This window comes from Oryza sativa, chromosome 3 (genome assembly GCF_034140825.1).
Source record: "Oryza sativa Japonica Group chromosome 3, ASM3414082v1".
In the NCBI taxonomy this organism is placed as follows: domain Eukaryota; kingdom Viridiplantae; phylum Streptophyta; class Magnoliopsida; order Poales; family Poaceae; genus Oryza; species Oryza sativa.
The window spans coordinates 10447333-10468756 of NC_089037.1; the positions used below are offsets into that span (position 1 = coordinate 10447333).

At 43.9% G+C, this 21424-nt stretch overlaps 2 protein-coding genes across 2 annotated transcripts; one reads left to right on the plus strand and one right to left on the minus strand.

Moving 5' to 3' along the window:
* Nucleotides 1–1464: 1464 nt before the first annotated feature.
* Nucleotides 1465–3496, plus strand: LOC4332546 (small ribosomal subunit protein eS7-like). Its single transcript, XM_015775909.3, has 6 exons — nucleotides 1465–1528; nucleotides 1658–1749; nucleotides 1824–1897; nucleotides 2028–2151; nucleotides 2774–2956; nucleotides 3206–3496. Exons 2-6 carry the CDS (start codon nucleotides 1675–1677, stop codon nucleotides 3326–3328), a joined length of 579 nt encoding a protein of 192 aa, XP_015631395.1. The 5' UTR covers nucleotides 1465–1528; nucleotides 1658–1674; the 3' UTR covers nucleotides 3329–3496.
* Nucleotides 3497–4410: 914 nt separating this feature from the next.
* LOC4332547 (uncharacterized) lies at nucleotides 4411–7838 on the minus strand. Its single transcript, XM_015772727.3, has 10 exons — nucleotides 7448–7838; nucleotides 6901–6986; nucleotides 6695–6761; nucleotides 6177–6319; nucleotides 5901–5949; nucleotides 5677–5814; nucleotides 5513–5593; nucleotides 4980–5156; nucleotides 4789–4875; nucleotides 4411–4666 (listed from the first exon to the last, which is right to left on the minus strand). The coding sequence occupies exons 1-10, from the start codon at nucleotides 7718–7720 to the stop codon at nucleotides 4604–4606; spliced, it is 1164 nt and encodes a 387-aa protein (XP_015628213.1). The 5' UTR covers nucleotides 7721–7838; the 3' UTR covers nucleotides 4411–4603.
* Between the last annotated feature and the right edge of the window lie 13586 nt (nucleotides 7839–21424).

Below are 21424 nucleotides of genomic sequence, written 5' to 3' on the forward strand. Positions count from 1 at the left end.
AAAATAAAACAAACTTAAATGGGGCCCACATGGCAGTCAGTAAAACAATTAAAAAAATTCAGACCTACTTGTCAGTTACCCTTTCTCTCTCTAATGTGAATGGCGGCTGCAGCGACGAGTGAGATGGAGGGGCTTGCCTATCGTGGTGCATGGGTGGGGAGGAATCAGTTGCCACGGCGCGCGCGCGCGGGTGTGTGTGTGGGGGGGGGGGTTGCCATTCACGGCGCTCCGCGAGCTCAACGGCCACAGCACACGCACGGCGAGGACTCGCCTGCCACAGCACGCAAGGGGGAGGGCTTGCCGGTCGCAACACAAGCGGGGCAGGGGCTCGTCGACCTCTGACTCCACCTCCCGAATCGGCGAGACAACGCGACAGCCACGTAAATCCGACAGCGCAGCGGCGGTCCTATTTCTATTCTCCCCCCAATCCCCACACTCTCTCCCCTCGCCGCCTTCTCATCATAGCAGGGCGGCAAACGGTGGCGGCTGTGGCTATAAACAACATCCACCAAGGAGATGATGACGAACGAGCTCAGGGAAAGCTAGAATAGCGTCAACATGGCTCGGCAACAGCGTCTCCGATGCTAAGTCGCCAAGAACAAGCACCTCCCTGCTCCCTGGTCGAAGAGGAGTGCTTGTTGCCAGCTGTTGTCGCTCCTCTTCGCTGTTGTGCCGCCCGCGAGAAGATGGAGTGTCTCTATTGCCGCTGATGGGTTGTATGACGCTCGGAGATGCCCAACGCCTCACCGCCGCTTGGACCAACCATGGCATGGCTGGATCCCACCACTAGGTCCGAGCCTCTGTTTGGCGGCATAAGAGAGAAGGAGAGATCCAGTGGTCGTAGAGGCGGTCGGGGTGGTCGTGCACGAGAGGGAATTTCCAGCGCTGAAGCCGGTGTGGGTGCACGATACCATTGGCCTGCTCCTGTCCTGAGTCAGCACTAGAGAGGTAGCAACAGCACTAGAACACCCTCCCGCCACTGATGGCCCCGAGAGAGAGAGAGGGGGGGATGGAGGGAGGGAGAAAGGATGGGAGGAGCCGCCGGTGCCCTCCGAGTCTCCGACTCGTCGCTGTCGGCCCGCTGCCACCCTCTCAGCAGACTTGAGCTGCTGCTGGAAACTTGAGGAGAGGAAGATGCAAGGGAGGAAAGAGGGAAGAGATTGGTGAGAAGATGAGTGGAGACTTACATTTGGGCCCCACATGCTAACTTAGCCGATTGATCAGGTCAATGAGCCACGTCAGCGAAAACCCCCATCCAATACTGTTGAGGGAGTCAATTTGCAATGGTTTTATGAGTTGGAGGATGGGTTATACTCGGTGCAGTTGAGTAATGCGATTCAACCACGGGCATGAATTGAAGGATGCAGATTAGACTTATTGCCAGGCTAGAGAGCTCACAGCCTGCTGGCCCAACGATGCGATGCCTAGGGTTTATAAGAACACTTCCTGGCCACCCCCTCCGCCGCCTCCGAATCGTAGCGCCGGCGCTGCCACTTCCCTCGCTCTCGCATCTTCTCCTCGCGCCCAGGTATCTCTCTCTCTCCATCTATGCCTCAAATCCGCACGACGCTATAATTCGTCTTCTTCGCTCGGTTTGCTTGATTGCTGATCTGACCTTGTGTGTGTGTGCGTCTCTGGGGATCGAATCTTGCGGCAGGGGCCAGGTAAGCGAAGATGTACACCGCGAGGAAGAAGATCCAGAAGGAGAAGGGCCTCGAGCCCTCCGAGTTCGAGGACTCCGTCGCGCAGGTGAGACCCGCTGCTCTTTGCTTTTGAGATGGGTCGAGGAGTGGTTTGCTTATGGCGGCTGTTGTCTTGTGTAGGCTTTCTTTGACCTCGAGAATGGCAACCAGGAGCTCAAGAGCGAGCTCAAGGACCTGTACATCAACAATGCAGTGTAAGTGTGCCTGTTCTCTCCATGCAAACCTCACTCCCGGTCCCGGCCGATTGTTCGTGAGCAGTATATTCGTTTTGATGGTTAGTTAGTGCAATGTGTGATGTGGTTGCGGATTTGTGTGGTTGTGCAGCCAGATGGATATTGCCGGGAACAGGAAGGCTGTGGTGATTCACGTGCCGTACCGTCTGCGCAAGGCATTCAAGAAAATCCATGTCAGGCTTGTCAGGGAGCTCGAGAAGAAGTTCAGCGGCAAGGTGAATTACGTTTTCCTGCCTTGTCACCTTTTTTTTTTGCATAGGTTGCATGCTACTAGCTCAATTTACTAACTCGTAATACATTTTTGTTGGTTCTTAATGTTGCATCTCGGGCCGAAAACCTGTAAGCTTATGTTGTTCATGCTTAACTTGCAACATATATACTGTCAGTTTCATTGAAGATAAAATGTTGCCTTTTAGCGCTGAATATGCCATATCATACTGTTCATGTAACACCTAACATCTTGGAGAACATACACGGTATTGCGAGCACTTAACGTAAGGCTGCGAGCTGGGCATTTTCCATTCTTCTACTAGCATAGTACTGGCTTTCTATATCAATGCTGAAGTGTCTGATGTACACATGTAGTGGTTAACTGGCCTGGGGCATCATCCTAAGTTACTCTGAGGATACCATCGAAGGGAAAACATCAAAATTGTTAGTTATGTTTAGCGAAATCCTGGCATTTCTGTTTTTTAGCCTTATTTGGTGCACGGCAGACTTCTTAATTTGTGTTATATTTGTATGACCTTGGTGTCAGTTTGTTGTTGTTACCATTCTCTGAAGAATTTACTATTACTTGACTATTTTTATTGATATTGTACGTTGAACTACAAACAGGATGTGGTGATTGTTGCAACAAGGAGGATTGTGAGGCCTCCCAAGAAGGGCTCGGCTGTTCAGCGCCCTCGCACAAGAACTCTTACCGCTGTTCATGATTGTATCTTGGAGGATGTAGTCTACCCAGCTGAGATTGTTGGCAAGCGCATCAGATACCGTCTGGATGGTGCCAAGGTCATCAAGGTAGATGCTACAAACCCTTCTAAATTGTCATTTTAAAAGTTTATATTGTGTTCATCTGTCACTGCATGTACTGTGTCTACTAGCTACATCGGCTTCTCCTTTATAATTTGCATACACTGAAATCATAAACCAAGATGTTTTTTTTACCTCATGTACAATGGGCTTGCTGTAAGCCTGTAACTAATCCAGCAGCATGACATTTCTGTTTGCTAGGTTAGTATTGACCCATGTGTATTGATGTGTTTTCAGATTTTCTTGGACCCAAAGGAGCGCAACAATACCGAATACAAGCTTGAGACCTTCTCCGCAGTCTACCGCAGGCTTTGTGGGAAAGATGTTGCCTTCGAGTACCCTATGACTGAAACTGCTTGAAGATGCATTCCTTGGATTGTTCCCAATGTATTCCAGAAATCATAGTTTTGATGCCAAAGTTGGTCTTCGGTATTTGTTACTTGGAGATGGCAAATCGACTTGAGCAATGTTAAAGTTTTGGGCATTTAAATTATAGACCTTTGCTTGGCACGGTTAGCTTGTTTCAAATCCGTTGTTTGTTGTGGAATGTGTTTCACATATGTGGTAGGTGAAGAATCTCATTATGGTTCGCTGTTTCATTCTCTTGCGTTTATCACCCGCTGTCTGCTAACTTAGGGTGTGTTTAGTCCTCGTCAAAATTGGAAGTTTGGTTGAAATTGGAACAATGTGACGAAAAAGTTGAAATTTTTTTTGTGGGTAGGAAAGTTTTGATGTGATAGAAAAGTTGGAAGTTTAAAAAAAAAGTTTAGAACTAAACTCGGCCCTAGTCAATTTACCCTTACTATTAGGCATTATCCCCGCTGTCTGCTAACCTAGTCAATTTACCCTTGTATTATTACTAGGCATTATCCTTGCCTCCGTTAGTGGTTTGTTCTTGAGAGCGGCCAGGTAGGAAAATTCCACTTGAAGAGGAGTGCGTTACGCCGGCCTCTTGCCATTATCATCGTTTGTATTGATATGCAGAAATAGAAAGAAAAACCTAGGATTTTGATGAAAATAAATCGGATATAGATATCATAAAACACATTGGAACTTGAGATGGAGAGAACTCTAGATATTTTCCATGAGATTGTTACCTAATTCCTACTTTCCTACAAAATCTTATGAAACTGCCATTCGAAAGGAATATCGTAGGATTCTCGAGTCCCAATCCGTTCCAGAAAGGTAAATCGGAACAATGGTACGAAAAATCTGTCCCCATTGGATCATAAGACTTGGACGGTCTATCCCATGGTACTAAGGGTTTTGGAAAGAATTTTGCAGAATTTGAATGGATGTATCCTATACACAAGTTTTCTGTGTACACATCGTACACATCAACTAACAATTTTTACCAAAAATCTAAGAACAAATTCACATGTTCTATCATGAGTTATCACACATTCACACGTTCATATCTTGGTTAAATCTGAACAGCAGGCTGTAAATAAACCACAAAAGTCTCCAAATTATGGGCCTCAACAGTAATCAATATCGTTTCCTCAGACGGCAATTGCCAGTTTGCCACAACAGCCATGTTGGCTAACATTTGATACATTCGGAGTACTGCTTGAATTTGCAGGCTCTCCCTAACCTTATTATCCCTATAGTCTTTGACTCTTGATACCTCCAAACTCATGCACCAATGTTCTCAATGCTTGCGCCTTTGTCAATCCTTTTAAGAATTCCTGCTATAACCTGGTAATGCCAGACAAGCAACAAGACAAGAACAGTATTTTCAAATGTCAGTGTGAACTATGAAGTTATGGATAAATCTTCAGCTTACTCATGTCTAAGAAATCATGGATAAATTCTTTTACCTTTCCAGGACCAAGTTCATAGCTTTTCTCAAGTCCTTTACCCATCAGAGTCTTCACGGTACTCTCCCATTGCACAGGGGAAGTTACCTGTAACTCTAATTAGTCAGGCATACAGAAGACATTGTGCCCAAGAGAGTAGAGAGAGCTGCATTATAAATTCAGATTTAGAGAATATTGTGTAGAGCTCATACCTGTCGCGCCAAAATCTTCTTGATTGTGTCAGGATCTGAGTGGGGTGATGCATCCACATTGGAGATAACTGGGATTCTTGGTGTTTTTATCTCTGTCTCAGCTAATGCAGATTCCAATCTTGAAACAGCAGGTTGCATGAAGCTTGTATGGAAAGCACCAGCAACAGCTAGGCGCACCTGGTAAGATAATGGTCACCGCAGACAAAGACACATCATTTACATATATCTTGCTATGTGTTTGTAAAAAATTGCTGTCTAATATTTTTAGAATGTGCGCAGTAAAACTTGCATAGCTTTTATTACTAGTACAAACCGACCCTATTCGGATAAAATTAGATTTGACAACTGATGTATTTCTGTAATATAATATCTTCATGATTCTTTTAGCTAAGATATTAATACATGTCAACATCCAAAATGGCATATGCGTTTGAACAGTGGGTTCAGTATTCAGTAGATAAGCCAACTATATTTCCAAAAACATCAAATTATGATAGATAATATATCATATATAGATGTGCAGGAACACTAACCGTCATTCTGGCCTTAAAGGACTTTGCTTTGGCTTCGACTGCTTCAATCCCCTTCACACCACCAGAAACTGCATAGTTCCCCTGCAATGAACGGCCCTATCTGTCACTATTTTGAACAAAGCAATACCCAGGAGAGAACGGAACACATGAGATGAAACACTTACAGGACACAGAAAGTTTGCTATTTGAACTCTTTCCTTTTCATCTACTTCCTCGTTAGCAGCATCGCATAATTGCTGCACCTTCTCTGAATCTAGACCAATCACACTGACCATAGCACTGCTGGCAGCATCTGAAGCATCCTACACAGATAATAAAAATAAACAATCAGTTTGGAAAGCAAAAATCTCAAGGTAGACATATCTCACGGTGTTCTTTGGACAGTGACCTGCATGGCTTCTCCTCTAAGCTTGACAAGCTTCAGACCATCCTCAAAGCTACACGTTGAGAACTATGTAAGTACACAGACTTGACACAACACAGAATGCAAAAACAGAGCGCTTCAGTTTTGAAAATCTTACATGTATTAGAGATTTAGGTATGTTCAACAAAAGATCAAATCAAAACCTATACTGTATGTTCAACCTATAATAGGAAACGAATCCATGTGCTTATTTTTCAAAATAATGCATGCATGATTTTATTAACAGAATAAAGGAAATACCTAAAGGCACCAGCAAATGCAAGTGCAGTGTATTCCCCTAAGCTGAGACCGCATGTGACATCTACAGAGTCAATTACATTTTGGCCTCCATCACGTGAGCGTAGTACCTCTACGGCTGCAAGGCTGGTGACATATATAGCTGGCTGCAAAAAAAAAAAACATTTTTCATTGGTCAGAATATAACTCTTGACTGACAAGAACTGGAAGTCTGGAACTATATCTGAAATGTGTCATCCTTTGCACTGAAAACAAATTTTGAAAAGCATTGCCGGGTTAAAAGGGAAAGCCAAACAATTTTGTGGAGTAGACTTCTAGCATAAATTGCAAGACAGAAAATTACTAAAATTGGTTAACTGGATTCATAACTTATCAGTTATCACTTATACATATGGGGGAAAGCTATATGATATGACTAAGAAAAAAAACACAGTTCATAGCAAATAATACTATTTAGTATTTACATGGATAAGAAGCCAAATGGAATGCATGAAGGAGAAATGACTTTGAAATCTACAAACCTGACTGATTACTGTCGAGTCAAGCTTTTCTTTTGGTCCATTGGTGCAAAAATCCAACAAGTCATACCTACATTTGTCAAAACAACATTAGCATATGCAATCTTTTTTTTCACCTTTGGAATATAGTACGTAAACTTATTAGCATCATGGAACAAGTACTGTAAAGGAGTGAAAACGTATAGGTAGAATAAAAGATTAGAACATACCCAAGTATATCATTTGCCTTATCAAATAGTTTGGCAGCTGCAGGAACATTCACTGCTTCTGCACCCATCCCAACAGTCTGAGCACCCTGAAAAACGAAGAAAAAGAATAAACACATAGAAGTGATGCAGCACATATACTGCAACCATATTTAGCTTTCAATTATGCATATGGCCGCATGAAAATAGTACCAGAACTGAAGCACCTAATTATAAATCAGACGACCTCCTTTCACATCCTAACCATCACTTTACAACTTCATACACGTCAACTGAAGCAACTTACTTTTGTACATCAAGCTACAATTGCAGCAACTAACTAAACACTTCCTGCTACCTCAGGTTCCTTCAAAATTCAAATTCTCCTTCCTGCTAAATTGTACCTAGCTGGATGGCAATTATCTCAAAGTTTAAACCTCACAGGGAACTTTTCAATGACTGGGTATCTGTCTCACCATTCCAACAATCGGGAGCCCAAATTCCTATATGCGTGGACACAAGTACTGTCTGTGCTACGTGCTAAGAGAAGCAGCCCCCTTGTGCTCGTTACCTGGCCGGGGAAGAGGAATGCGGTGGTGGGCTTGTAGTCGGCGAAGAGCGCGTCGGAGCCCACCGCCACCTCCGATCCGAGGGACACGCCGGCCGCCGAGACCCTAGATCTGCACGGCACCCTCACGGCCGCGGGGACGCCCCTCGCGGCGCCGCGCGAGGCTGCGAGCGGGGCCGGCGCGGAGGGCCTGAGGAAGGCGAGCGTGGAGGCCATCGTAGACACCGGCGAGCCGAGGCGGAGGCAGAGGCGGCGAGGAGGCGGGCAGCGGAGCATGCACCTGCGGGGCCGCGAGCTTTGTAGGCGTGGAGGATGGCGGCTACTAGCTGGCGGAGCAGCAGCGAGGTGGAGGCGGAGCTCACGAGGTTGGAGGTGGAATTCCGTGGGAGGAGGTGGAGAGCGACGCGACGTGGCCGCGTTGGGCTGTATTCCTGTATGGGGGCCTTTGAGGAAGGAGCATCCAGCTGGTGGGCTGGTGGTCATGGGTTAGCCTTCAAATGGAAGGAATAAGTCTACCTTAAGTCCCTCAATATAGGTTCAAACTAATTCGTACCCTACAACGGTAATACATAGGTTATCTTTGATCCTCTCTGCCAACTGTCACAACCAGTATAATTTGACTCCCAATGCAGTATTCACGGCGGGATTTTGTTGACGTGGCTCATTGATCTGGTCCAACTGGCTGAGTCGACGTGTGTGGGCCCACATGTCTTTGTCAACATCACCTCTTTTTTCCTCCTTTATCCCTATGGCGAGCTTTGTTAGGTATAGCACCGCCAAACCTAGCAACGGTGGGGCGCGAAGGCAAGGGCAGCACTCCGCAGGAGGATGCGGGAACGGAAGCGCGCCCAGGGAGGATGGCGAGCAAGGATTTGAGCGCTGACGTGGCCCAAGGAGCGGCGACGCTGAGTCCTCAAGACAGAGCGATAGCATGACCCAAGGTGGAGCGACGGCTATGCAACCCCAATGCGTAATGGTGGCGCAGCTATATCTATTGTCGCGACCGTGTTGCTGTCTCCCACGATGCCTTCCATTGTGCCATCTCCATCTTCGTCACTAGCATCGTGGCGCATACGAGAGGAGCTACTTCCTCGGCAGCATTTGGGATGTCGTCGTTTACGCGACAGGGGTGGTGCCCAACATGTTGAGGCCATTGGAAAGGGTTGGGGGAGGGGTGAGGGGAGATTGGGGTAGAGAAGGAGAGAGAGGAGGAGGATGACATGTGAGCTTTATTTTATTTTTATTTCCTGTAATGATTGGGATGTTATGTGGATGGCTGGACGCCATATTAATAACACTATCAATATTATCATGAGAATTAAATTACACTGTTTTTAATAGCTGGAGGTTAGGATATTCAGTATTGCGGTTAAGGCTTTTGAGAGACATAGAATCAGATTGAACATATGTTTGAGAGAGTTAGGACTTGTTCCCAACTGAAATCCTAAGTCAGTTTGGAGGGGGCATGCACGCGTTCTAAAGCCCATTTTATGCTGGCTGCTGCTTTCCTTCAGAGGACCATATGTCCTGGACTAGATGGGTCTAAATACCAGCCCATCTAATCTAGGCCTTATCCTGAGTTACGGTCCATCTGAACTGTAACGTTGTTTATAAATCTCGGAAAAAAGTTTGAGATTTTGAGTAGTCTGATACTTTGATTACTGACGCACAATTCCTCAATTCGAGTGTAATACCGAATATGTATGTACTCCTAGACTATCAGTATGTACTAGTACCTTCATTGGTTGATCTTGGTTCCAAGTTCGAACAAAGCACTCACGTGAAGCACAAGAGTGGCGGTTTAAGCCAACTCATGTACGTACCGTTGTTAGGACACAGGGAAGTACTACGTAGCCATCTACTAGTGCTAGCTAGAGAGAGACATGGACAGGGAGAATAATGGTTCGGTGCAATTAACCCGTGGGATTTACAACGGCCAGAGAGATGAGCGCGAATCGATCATGTTCACCATCGGCTACTGCCTACGGCAGCCGAGCAGTCACCTCGTCGAAAAGCCCAGAAACACACAAGATGCGGTCAAAAGGACGGAAAAAAAGAGGATCGATGCACGTACGGGCCAGTTTGCCCATCCACGCCCACACGCCCCTATCTCGATCGCCATTTGCCAACATGGAAGCGAGACCGGTGCGCGCGGAGAGGCGAGGCGATCGACGACGGCGACCAGTGCGCGCGCGCCCACACGATCGTACGCCGACGACGTCGCCCTCCCGCCCCCTCCACTTGCCGCGCAACTTGAGCCCGCGCCAACCAACCAACCGGCGCGTCCTTCTCGCCACCACGGCGCTCACGCGAGAGCGAGAGATCTGCTGCCTCGTACGAGCGAAACGGCGTTTTCTGTGCGTGCACGACGCGACGAGCCCCGCGCATGGCGCCGGGTCGAGATGCGTAGATATCCCAGCAGCAGGGGAGCCAGGAGATAATACCGTTTGATAGGCTACACGTACAAACGAGTGGACAGCAGAACGGGGCAGGGACGATCACGCGAGACGGGAAGGATGATGACGAGGCGAAAAAAGGGCTCGGGGAACGCAAGGACGATGTGGCTTTGGCTGGCCTTTCGCCTTATATTAGCAGTATACTAGTAAAAGTACTCGCTGTTACTGTTTAGAACGGACCAACTTGCAGTTGCTTGCTTGATTGTGCTACTCTCTGCTGCGCTAGCCGTGGTGCCTCGCGTGTGGTGTGCCTTGCCTCCAACAAAGCGTTAATCCCTGAGGCTAATTACATAGCCCAAGTTGCATTGCATTGCCGATGTCGAGCCGGCCGGGGGCCACCCATCCATCATCGCTTGCTCCGATCCATCCCCATCAATCCACACTAGTACGTATACCCTCCGTTCCAAAAAAAAAAAAAGACAAACCCTGGTCATGTCCAGATTCATAGCCAGGGTTTGTTTTTTGGACGGAGGAAATCCTACGTAGCTACTCTCCACAGTTCACAATTAGCTATAGCTACAGCTAGCCATGAACCGCATGCGACACTGATTTTTTTTTTGAGAACTTGCAACACTGAAATTAGTATGCGCGCGTGTAGTACTACGACGTACGACAGGCATATATTCGTTTTGCAAGGTAAGGTGTGTTTGGTTGGAGGGATATCCCTGGAAGGAAGATGATGATCCAGTTTTTAAATGTGTTTAGTTGGTGGACGATGGTGGTTAGGGCGGCCCGGAGAGGGAATATTCCATAAATATGTTGGATGAGTGTATTCGGTCAAATTGGTCGGATGAGCACCTTTGCTAATCATGATCATTAGTTATTGATTAGCAATAAGTAATGTATTCTGTTGTTAATTAGTAATTAACGGGTCAAAATTAGTGTTGGTTAGATATAATTAGTCTAATTTATTGTTAATTAGTATAAATTATGGCTATATTAATGATAATTAATATGTTTTATTATTAATTAATATGTTGTTATTTTCATTCAATCCATTCTCATCCACCAAAAAAAACTGGTGACCATATCCACCCAACCAAACAAAAAAACTAATAGACCACAATATCCCTGTAAATATGGATGGCCATATCCTATCCAACCTTGACTATGAACCAATACACCCTAACTGAATATGAGTAACTGTTGCGTCCTTAGGCTGTGTGCGTTTCCCCTAGTTGGGAACTAATGCCCTGCGCACGGAAAACGGAGCAGGCCATTAACGCGTGATTAATTAAATATTAGCTATTTTTTAAAAAATGCATCAATATGATTTTTTAAGCAACTTTCGTATAGAAACTTTTTGCAAAAAACACACCGATTAGCAGTTTGAAAAGCGTACGCGCGGAAAATGAGGGATATGGGTTGGGAACCCTGACTAACGAAGGCAGCGTTAGTCCTAACCTGACCATACCACAATTATATAGTGATGCCAGGCACGCGTGTGTTTTACGGCAGATGCCCAAAAAGTTTTGTAAGAAATAGAAAGTACCCTCTCCATTTTAATAGATGATATCGTTGACTTTTAAACACATGTTTAATGATTTATATTATTCAAAAAATCAAGTCATCATCAAGACAATTCTCCAAGTATATTTCTTCTCAATTAAAAAAAAGGGTGAATAGCAAAATATTAATCCTCCAAGTCTCCAAGCTTCACTTAAGGCTTGGTTTGCTTCTTGACATTTTAATATGTCCATCTTAGTCCTTTTAAGTTTTTATTTTAGTTCAAACTCGCTCTTGAACTAACTTATAAAGCCATTTGACTAAGTAAATCTAATCAACAACTCTCTACCTTGTTTCCTTCATTTACATCTATACTCCTTTAAAAGACCCAAATTATGGTGGTGAGTGGTGAATCTGCCACCACCCACCACCACTACCACATGGGTCCCCCAAATAGTGAGATAGGTGAACTTTTATCCCTTTCCCAACCAGAAGCCATCAAACAAGGAAAATGTATTTCTAAACGAGATAAAAAATGATGAAAAATATGACATGAATGATTTACAATGGGGGGATTTCATTTTTAATATTTGTGGTTTTAAAGTCTTTCTTTAATTCCCGTTACAACACATGGGCATTCAGCTAGTATAAAGAAAAAAGTATGACCTACTATCAATGTGGTGACAGTGTATGTTGAGAACCCTTATGGATCTAACTTTCTAGCACACATCCAATTATTATAGGGTTAATTTGATCCATGCCATTACAAATGTACCGTATTAAATAAATATCATTGTATTCGCGATATCGGTTGTGTGCTATTGGAATTTTGTAAAATTGGATCCATGCCATCACCAACATGTTTTCCCTCCCAACCCTCTAGGCGCCCATGTCCTCGGCGCGCTGCCGCTCGTCGGCCCGACGGTGGTGGCGTTGTCACCGTGCCCGATGAAGATGAATGTGTCCACCGCAGGCTGTTGCGAAGAGGACTCTAGACTGATCAGCAGCGAGCGTAGTGGTGGTTTGGCGAGGAGATCCAGTGAGGAGAAGCGAGTGCAGCCGCCAGACAAGGAAGGAGAGAAGAAAAGAACAGAAAGAAGAACGAAAGTGTGAAGAAAAATGTGATGGCGATGGCATGGATTCAATTTTATAAAATTTTAATGACATCCAGCCAATATCGTAAATAGTAATGACATTTTTTTGTAATATGGAACATTGTAATGGTATGGATCAATTATTCCCAATTGTACATTATGTTTGTTCCGTTGAAATGTGTGCCAATGAACTTTCCTAAAGGTAATGCAAAGTAATTTATATTTAATGAAAGTAATTATGTATACGATAGCCACTAAAGTTCAACCCTCATACGCAAATATGCTATTTGTTTTTTGTTTTTCTAATGTATGTAAAAAAGGCAAACTGGAAATTTTATAATACAAATTATGACTAAGAAAAACTAACCGACGGTATCCCGTCCAGGGGGAGTGGGGACGGGATACATAATGAGCGGTCATCATCCTCATCCGCTTGCATCCTTTTCCGCCCGACTCGATCCCCAATCTCCTTTGCCGCTCTTCTCTTGCACCTACGCCTCGCATCCGCCACTGCTCTTCTCCTTCCTCTCATCTTCTTCCTTGCCTGACTGGAAGCTTGAAAATGGCTTGCGCTCCTTTCTCCTGCTGCACATACCCTCCTACTCCGTCCCCCCTCACCATCAACGAGTCAAGGAGAGGGTTGCCAGCACCAGATCCGGAGATACCTAGGGCCTCCCCAAGTCCCCATCATTGGATCTGCCTGAGCCATGTCAGTGATGAGGTGATGGATCGCACCGGCCCCCGTGGCCTCCACCTCGGTGTCATGCCATCAAGGAGGATGCCGATCGATGCGAATCCTCCTCCCATGTAACTGTTAGTGGTGATAGAGGGGAGACAAATAAAGGTGCTAGATTGGGAGTTTCGATTGACAATCGACGTGGTGTTGCAGACATCGTGTTGCTCGTCGACGTTGTGCGTAGGTATGTCGTGCGTGTGGCATATCACCATGGCTCGGCTGGTACCTACAGGTACCAGGCATGGTACCAGTGGTATCATGGTTGATACCTACAGGTTTTAGGGCTGGTACTAGTGGTATCATGGTTGATACCCACAAGTTTTAGACCTGGTACCTTTGGTATCATGGTTGTTTCCTATGGGTAGCAGACCTGGTACTAGTGGTATCATGGTTGATACCCACAAGTTTCAGACCTGGTACCTTTGGTATCATGGTTGTTACCTTGGTACATGTACCAACTAATACCACATAGGTACCAAGTACAATGATGAGGACATCCTCCACTATTACCGGCTGGCAAAGACGCAAAAGTCGGACAGCGACCGTGTAAGCCTCTGAATAATCCCACCTTACTTAGCTTGGGAGGATGAAGCCGCCTTAAAAGGGAGAGCCACCCTTCCCTTATTAGACTAGTCTTTTAGGGAGATTGGGCCTTTCCCCGAGTGGGTGTGCCTAAGAACTGTTGGGGTCCGAGCAACCTTAATTTGTTGGGCCTCGACCAACCCCACCTGGACCGGATTGTTATCATTTGGTATCAGAACTGGGCCCTTGTTAAGGGGGTGGGAATACCTTGCTTAGCTCGGGAGGAGCAGGGCAACCTTAATTTGTTGGGCCTCGGCCAACCCCACCTGGACCGGATTGTTATCATTTGGTATCAGAACTGGGCCCTTGTTAAGGGGGTGGGAATACCTTGCTTAGCTTGGGAGGAGCAGCCTCTGAATAATCACACCTTGCTTAGCTTGGTTGGAGGAAGTTATCATAAAAGGGAGAGCCACCCTTACGTTATCATAAAAGGAAGAGCCACCCTTACCTTACTTAGCTTGGGAGGAATTGCTTAGCTTGGGAGAAGGAAGTCGTCGTAAAAGGGAGAGCCACCCTTCCCCTATTGGACTAGTCTTTTAGGGAGATTGGGCATTTCCCCGAGTGAGTGTGCCTAAGAACTGTTGGGGTCCGGACAACCTTAATTTGTTGGGCCTCGGCCAACCCCACCTGGACCGGATTGTTATCATACAAGTGCCGCTTGGGCGGGTGGTGATCGAGCTGTCGACCACCAGTGTTTTGTCTCGTCTTCTCCCTTCTATTCCTTTCCATATGTCCATGCCTTTTCTTCTCAATCTGGTGTTGGTACAAGGGTCACCAGGCTGCTATAGCATGCAGGGACCAACTTTGTCACCTAAGTCACTATTGGTGCCGTGGCCTTCTCCTAGCGCCTCGCGCATGCTCCTCCGCCAGCTAGGGCATGAGCGCATTGGGCGGCGCTGAGTGGTGGACTCGTGAGTGGATAAAGTGGAGCGGAGCTAACGTGATCAATATAAAGTATCCCGTTTGGACAGGATGCCGTACCCTAGCTACCCTCTTATGTAGACAAAGTGATACTTTAAGGACCAAGTCGTGCCTTTGGTAAAAGTTGCATAAGATCAGTTAATTTCATATACACACATGTTCAAATGGATGAAACTTTTACAAAAATAATCACAGAATCATTCCATGGCTATGTTAATTAAGTTTTCGTAACAAAAAAAATACCTTGATGTTTCAAAAGGGCATATGGAGGTACAAACGGATTTCCTAAGGACGCGATCAATTGATTGGTCCAGTGTCTAATTAATCCACACAAAGATGTCATGTTCTCATGCCTGAAGCCATGAGGACTTTTCGGGGCAGATATTTGAGCTCTCATCCTTTTTTTCTAGTCTAGGAGACAAATTTAAGAACTGCCGTCAGGGCAAAGCTACGGTCGACATACAGCAAGAACTTCTCGGTCATGAAAAGGCAGCAGCAAGAGTATAAGGCTTAAAAAAAATGTACAAAAGCGCAAAGGCTGCCCACCGATGTGGATTTGTTAATTGTAACTAAGCCATCGCCAGATATGTCAGGGAATCACGCGCTATCTTGTTTATATGTATATAAAAAAAGTTACCATCGCCCCAGGAGATTAGCTGGTGCTTACCAGGAAGACAGCTAGTTAAACCATATCATAAGACTCGGCAGCGCCACTGTGGCTGTGTTGGACCCGCTTGAGTGGTCTGACCTGACTTAACCTGTTCAGGTTACATGCATCATGATGCGTGCATGAACAGGTTTGGTGGTAATGTTGTGTTGTTCCTGTATGGCATTTCGTTACTTAGCTAATAATACTACAAAGTGAAGAGATAAGCAACTAAAATAAGATAGGTCTTATCATCCACATCATGTAGCCTACCCATCTCTTCTCTGACCTAATTTGTTTCAGGATAAATTGCAATCTATATCTATGTATCCACTCCTATACATTACTTTAAGAAAGTGAAATGTTATACATCTCTAGTCATATGATTTTCACATTTACCAGAAATAGTGAGGACAGTCCTAATGAGAGTGTCCATCGGAATTAATACTCTTGCCATTACTTGAATTTGAGATGATGTGGCAAGGAACTAAACAAGAAATTAAGAGTGTCCATCGGAATTACTCTTGCCATAACTTGAATTTTAGTGTCTTGCACGAGACATAATGTCCAAGCAAAAACCAATAAGGTCCTCCTAGATATTACATGTTGGGAGAATAATATATTCAACACACTTTCCAAACAAATATGGCCAACTATAAGAAGTAGTAAGATGAGAAAATTGGGAGAATATTTATTACAGGTGTCGATGTTTGAGATCACGACTACGTGGTATTTGGATGGTATGGGGATCATTGACACCAGGATATATGCGAGATTGAGGTAAAAGAGATGGAGACAGTGATTTTTATACAGGTTCGGGTCTCTTATCTGACAAGTAATAGCCATACATACTGTTAGCCGAAGCCGGTGTTGCTCTTTATTCATCTGGATCACACAAGTACAATGACCTGGATAACCTAATTAGCTGTCATCAACTTGGCAGCAGGGATAACCAACTCGTAGTCGACGACAAAGTAGTCTTCCTCCTCGAATATGAACTCGTCGAGATCAGAGACGTCACTAGATCTCTCTTCCCGGCCTCCGTAGGCACCGGATGGGGTATGTCTAGGCTAATCTCTAATGTCGATATGGCGGCGTATTGGCTTGTGTATTGTGTGTTATGTCTTGTGGCTTGTCCCCTCTCCTCCTAGGGGGCTTATATTTATACCCATAGATGCCCCCTTGTCCAAGTAGAACTAGGGAGACCAATATTGATACAATTAGTGTAGTACTTGTCGTTTACATATAGAACTCTATTCATCGTTCTTTATCCGGAACTCTTTCTATATACGATGTTTGTTTCCGTATAAGACATGGTATGTAGTGGGTCTACCGAGCTTAGTCAACTACTATTAGTTATGTTATGTGGTATATATCCATAACCCTGACAACTGGTTCCACTTACAGATATCACTATGCATTAAGAAAATGAGAATTTTGGAATTATCATATCAATGAAATAGAGAGCATCTCAAGATATTGGGTGAAATATATATAAATTTTGTTTTTTTTCATTTGAACTATTAATAAAATTAAATCATTTTATCCTTAAATACTTGAAAATTAACAAAGCTTACATATAGATTTAGTAATTTTGAACACAAAGTATACAATTTTTTTTGAAACACAATACAAAAGCAAGCACTCACAACACGTACACACACCTTACCTCTATAAATACCTTCGAAAGACTAGGCTTACATATATTGAGATTGATAAAATCACTACGGTGCCTTGCTGTCACGGATACATCGTCTACTACTGAAAAAATAAATAGCCGTAAATACGAGCACACATGTTAAATCTAGAATTTAAACCCAGGTGATCTGATTTCACCCTAAAAAATCTAACCAGTTGAGTTACTTTTACTTCGCACAAAGTATACAATATGACGAGTTGCCAATGCAAATCCTAAGTCTAATTGAGGTAGCCAGCATTTCTACTTTTATTTTCCTGGATTATGCTTTTATTTTCCTGGATGACAGATTCTATGTATGTAGAGATTTTGGACGGGGACGTACGTTTTGCCTTCACCATCCAGTGCCACTGCACCTACTGACCTGTGTACGCAATACTCGATCTCATCCACACTACTTTTCTTAAGGGAAACTGGATATCTTTCTGCCTATATATGGTACTAACTATCTAGAATTTGTAACTAACCGCTGCATTCGGATTGGCCCCGAGGTTGCTTTTGGAGGCCACTGTCACCGGCAGTATAAACTAGGAATCTAGGACTAGGAGTGTGAGATTTGTCTGAAGACTGAAGTAGTTAGTGGAATATAATTATCGCCGTCGAGAGCATACCAAGGGCACAAGCAAGCTAATAATCTCTGCAGGTGATTTGACAGAAGCACGATCGCTTGGTCATCCGCTCGATCACCCAGCCGGTCACCGTCATGCTGTTGCACGACCACGACACATCCGGCCACTTGTACGCCGCACATATCCATATATCTATCCATCTACCGGCGGCGACGTCGATCAGTACGTAGCGAGACTGCGAGAGGAACACTACTGTTAGCGGCGACGTACAATCTGGCCGGTGTACCAACGGCGGCTTCGCCACACTGATCCGGCCGGGCGGTGTGCAGTGGCGCCTGAGAGCCAGCGAATTAAATTTAAAAATATACTGATGATTTGTACTTTTTTCAAAAATATTCGGGATATAAAAGTTTTGACAGAAATATACCATCGGTCTCGCGCAACCGTTGCGCGAGAATGACGTGGGCGTGACGATGCGGACGGTCTCGCACAATGACGACGTGAGACCGCGCGGTATCGCGTGACGAAAGCACGAGACCGCGCGGCCTCGTGCGATGAAAACGCGAGATGGTGCGGTCTCGCGCAAGGAATGAGCGAGAGCGCCAGGAGCTGCCGTGGCTAATTACTTAATTAGAAATTAATTAATAATAATTAGTAATTAATTATATTGATTAGGGATAATTAATTAATCGCTAATCAGGGTTATTAAACATTTTGAATCCGGCCAGCCATCGGTATCGCTCGCTGGTAACGCGAGACCGTTCGGTCTCGCCATTTCGTCCCGCGAGGCTGTACGGCCTCGCGATTTCGTAGGCGGTCTCGCGCTTTCGTTACACGATACCGCGTGTATCGTCATGTCCACATCATTCTCGTACAATGGTTACACGAGTCCGGTGGTATATTTCTGTCAAAACTTTTACATCCCGAATATTTTTGAAAAAAAAACAAATCAAGAATATATTTTCAAATTTAATTCGGGAGCCAACAGCGGCTCTCCGACGTTACGTGGCCGTTACAAGGGTAAAATAGCGAAGAAGTGGGAAAGCACCGACGGTGGGATGATATTGTCATGGACTCAATGGTACCGTGGATGTGTGAATGCAGTGATTTACGAGTGTGTACATTTTTCGTGTAATAAAAAAGATGAGTCATTGTATATGAAAGATTAGAGTACGACTCGTATGGCCAATCCAACGACTAACCGATATGCTCGGCATGTTTTAGGCCTACGCATGTAGTACGATAGCAATGCACTAATCGAACACAAGTTGTACACGTTGATTGTATGTATAGCTATTTTCAAAAAAAAAAGTGTTATTAAAAAATAGTTGAGAGAGGTATTTTACAATATTTTCGAAGGAAAAAAAGCAATGCGACTAGAAAGGCATATCAAGCATATGCATAGAACGACGGCATGGTTATTTGATCAGCCATTGAAAAAAAAATGGTGGAATTGGAATCCCTAACTTGGTGCGGTTATTGACTATTATGGCTAAATGCGCGAATGTATATTCCAATTCCGGAAAAACAAAGGTAAAAAAAGAAGTGTATATACTGGAGTATAAATTAGCCATCAAGTACACCGTACATTAGAGCACCACTTGACTGTGAACAACTTATATATGTGCAATAATAATGTAACAAATTATACATTGTGGTAGTATGTACCCCACCTTGTCATTAATATGAGTTGTATACGCAATGTACGCACGTTCACGCATATCCAGCCGTAACACAGAGCGGTGTTCTTTCTCTCGTCTCTCCCCTCCTCTAACACTAGGAGAAGAATATACTTGAATGCAATTATTGTTGACAAACGTTTCTCTCACACAGTAGTTAACCACTTAACCAGTTAACCTTAACCATCACCATACAATGCCATTAAGGATAAAAGTGCTCGTGACACCGATCGACATATCTGGCCCAGTCCAAGCTAGCTAGAGTGCCTGTTGATATGTCACGGTGAACTTGAAAATGTGTGAGGAAAAAAAACCAAGTATAAATACATATTTTTTTTAAAAAAAATACATTACAAATTCAAACGTCCACAACACGTTTACACTCACGCTCAACATCTTTGAAAAACTAAATCAACATAGCATACGTCGTCTACCACTAGAAGAATAATTAGCCATAAATACGAACATCCATGTTAAGTCTAAAACGGGTCGGTTGCACCATAAAAACTATAGCCAGTTAAGCTGCGCTTACTTCGTAATATAAATACATTTTATCATGAGCATCAATATATGATTGTCGGCCTTAGATATAGTCATATAATAGCATGGTTGCAAACACGGGGTGGAGACCAGGTACAAGCCCGAAAGGCTATCAACAAAAACTTGAAATTTGCACTCCCTCTGTTTCTCCCTTCTTTTATACTCCCTCCGTCTCATAATATAAGAGATTTTGAGTTTTGCTTACAATGTTTGATCACTCGTCTTATTAAAAAAAAATTGTGTAAATATAAAAAACGAAAAGCTGTGTTTAAGGGTTGGTTTAGTTTGTAGCTTAAATAGGCCTTACCAAATTTTGTCAATACCAAATTTTGGTAAGTTTTTACATGACTAATGTTGGTAAAGCAAAGTTGTGTTTAGATTGAAGCCAAAATAGCCTAAGTTCACTATTGAAATTGTTTATTTTCTTAGGCATGCCAAAATTTGGCTTCAAATCAAATAGACACTAAACACTATTAAAATTACCAAATATTGGTAAGTCTAATTTAGACCTCAAACCAAACCAGCCCTATAGTACTTTGGATAATAATTTGGATAATAAAGTAAGTCACAAAGAAAATAAATAATAATTTTAAAACTTTTTGAATAAGACAAATGGTTAAACAGTGTAAGTATATTATAGGATGGAAAGAGTATGCTAGTGTTGGTTAGTTAAATATGAACTCATCAATGTTAAACATTTCATAACAGGGGAATACCGTTTTTCCTGTGCGGTTGCTGGCGGTACCTAGACTCTATCTAAAAAATCTCAAAATAAAAATATTATCCGAAATTTTGCACGGCAATATTCTGTAATCAGCTGATTATAAATTTCAACGAGGGCCAGTAACCATGGGAAAAAATGGGTACTATATAGAACCCTGCCCTTTAATCTTAAAATTTTAGTCGTCCCTAAATTGCAATATTTGCATGGACTCCATATACAACCTTTTCTGCTAGAAATTATCTAAATTCAACAATTTATATCATAATATGGACTCATCTTTTCCAACCTGGAATAAATCACACGGTCAACTATGTAAAATTTTCTTTTTTTCTCCACCCTCGGGAAATTTCTAACCATTTGAAAGCACAAGCGTAGAACAGATGTGATACCCTCCTTTTACACTATTTTATCATCAATCAATAACCTCAATAACACACAATATCCATCGGATAATAAATAAATAGATAAAAGTATTTGAAAAGTTGGGGGAGAGGAAGGAAATCTCTCTCTTAATCTACACGGAAAAGATTATCAAAGCACCCGAGGAAGGATAGATCGGAAGAACAGGGCCATCTTCTCCCGATCGATCCATCCATCGATGGATCAAAACATTACCCAACCCGATTAGACCGTTCCAGAAGCAAGTGGAAAAGGGCCCCCCATTAATTTCCAAGTTGGAACCCAATGGGCGGGAGGCGAGAGGGAAAGGATTGAGAGGAACCAGCCAGGTAATTAAGCCACAACAAGGCCTTGCAAGTTGCACGAGCCACTTGCGCTTTAATCTAATCGCGTAATCATTCACGCTAAATACACACCCCTCCCCCCCTCCCCTCCCCCATCTTTTCTGTGCCAAGTTGCAGATCGATCGACCGCGCAAGTTGCAAGGCAGCG

Bases quoted from the DNA above. Each gene is read 5' to 3' on its own strand.
- LOC4332546 (XM_015775909.3), top strand. From the start codon at position 1,675: ATGTACACCGCGAGGAAGAAGATCCAGAAGGAGAAGGGCCTCGAGCCC. The intron at 2,152-2,773 runs GTGAATTACGTT...AACTACAAACAG, and splicing joins AGAAGAAGTTCAGCGGCAAG to GATGTGGTGATTGTTGCAAC. The intron at 2,957-3,205 runs GTAGATGCTACA...ATGTGTTTTCAG, and splicing joins ATGGTGCCAAGGTCATCAAG to ATTTTCTTGGACCCAAAGGA.
- LOC4332547 (XM_015772727.3), bottom strand. From the start codon at position 7,720: ATGCTCCGCTGCCCGCCTCCTCGCCGCCTCTGCCTCCGCCTCGGCTCG. The intron at 6,762-6,900 runs GTATGTTCTAAT...TGACAAATGTAG, and splicing joins AAGGCAAATGATATACTTGG to GTATGACTTGTTGGATTTTT. The intron at 5,815-5,900 runs GTCACTGTCCAA...TTATCTGTGTAG, and splicing joins TTAGAGGAGAAGCCATGCAG to GATGCTTCAGATGCTGCCAG.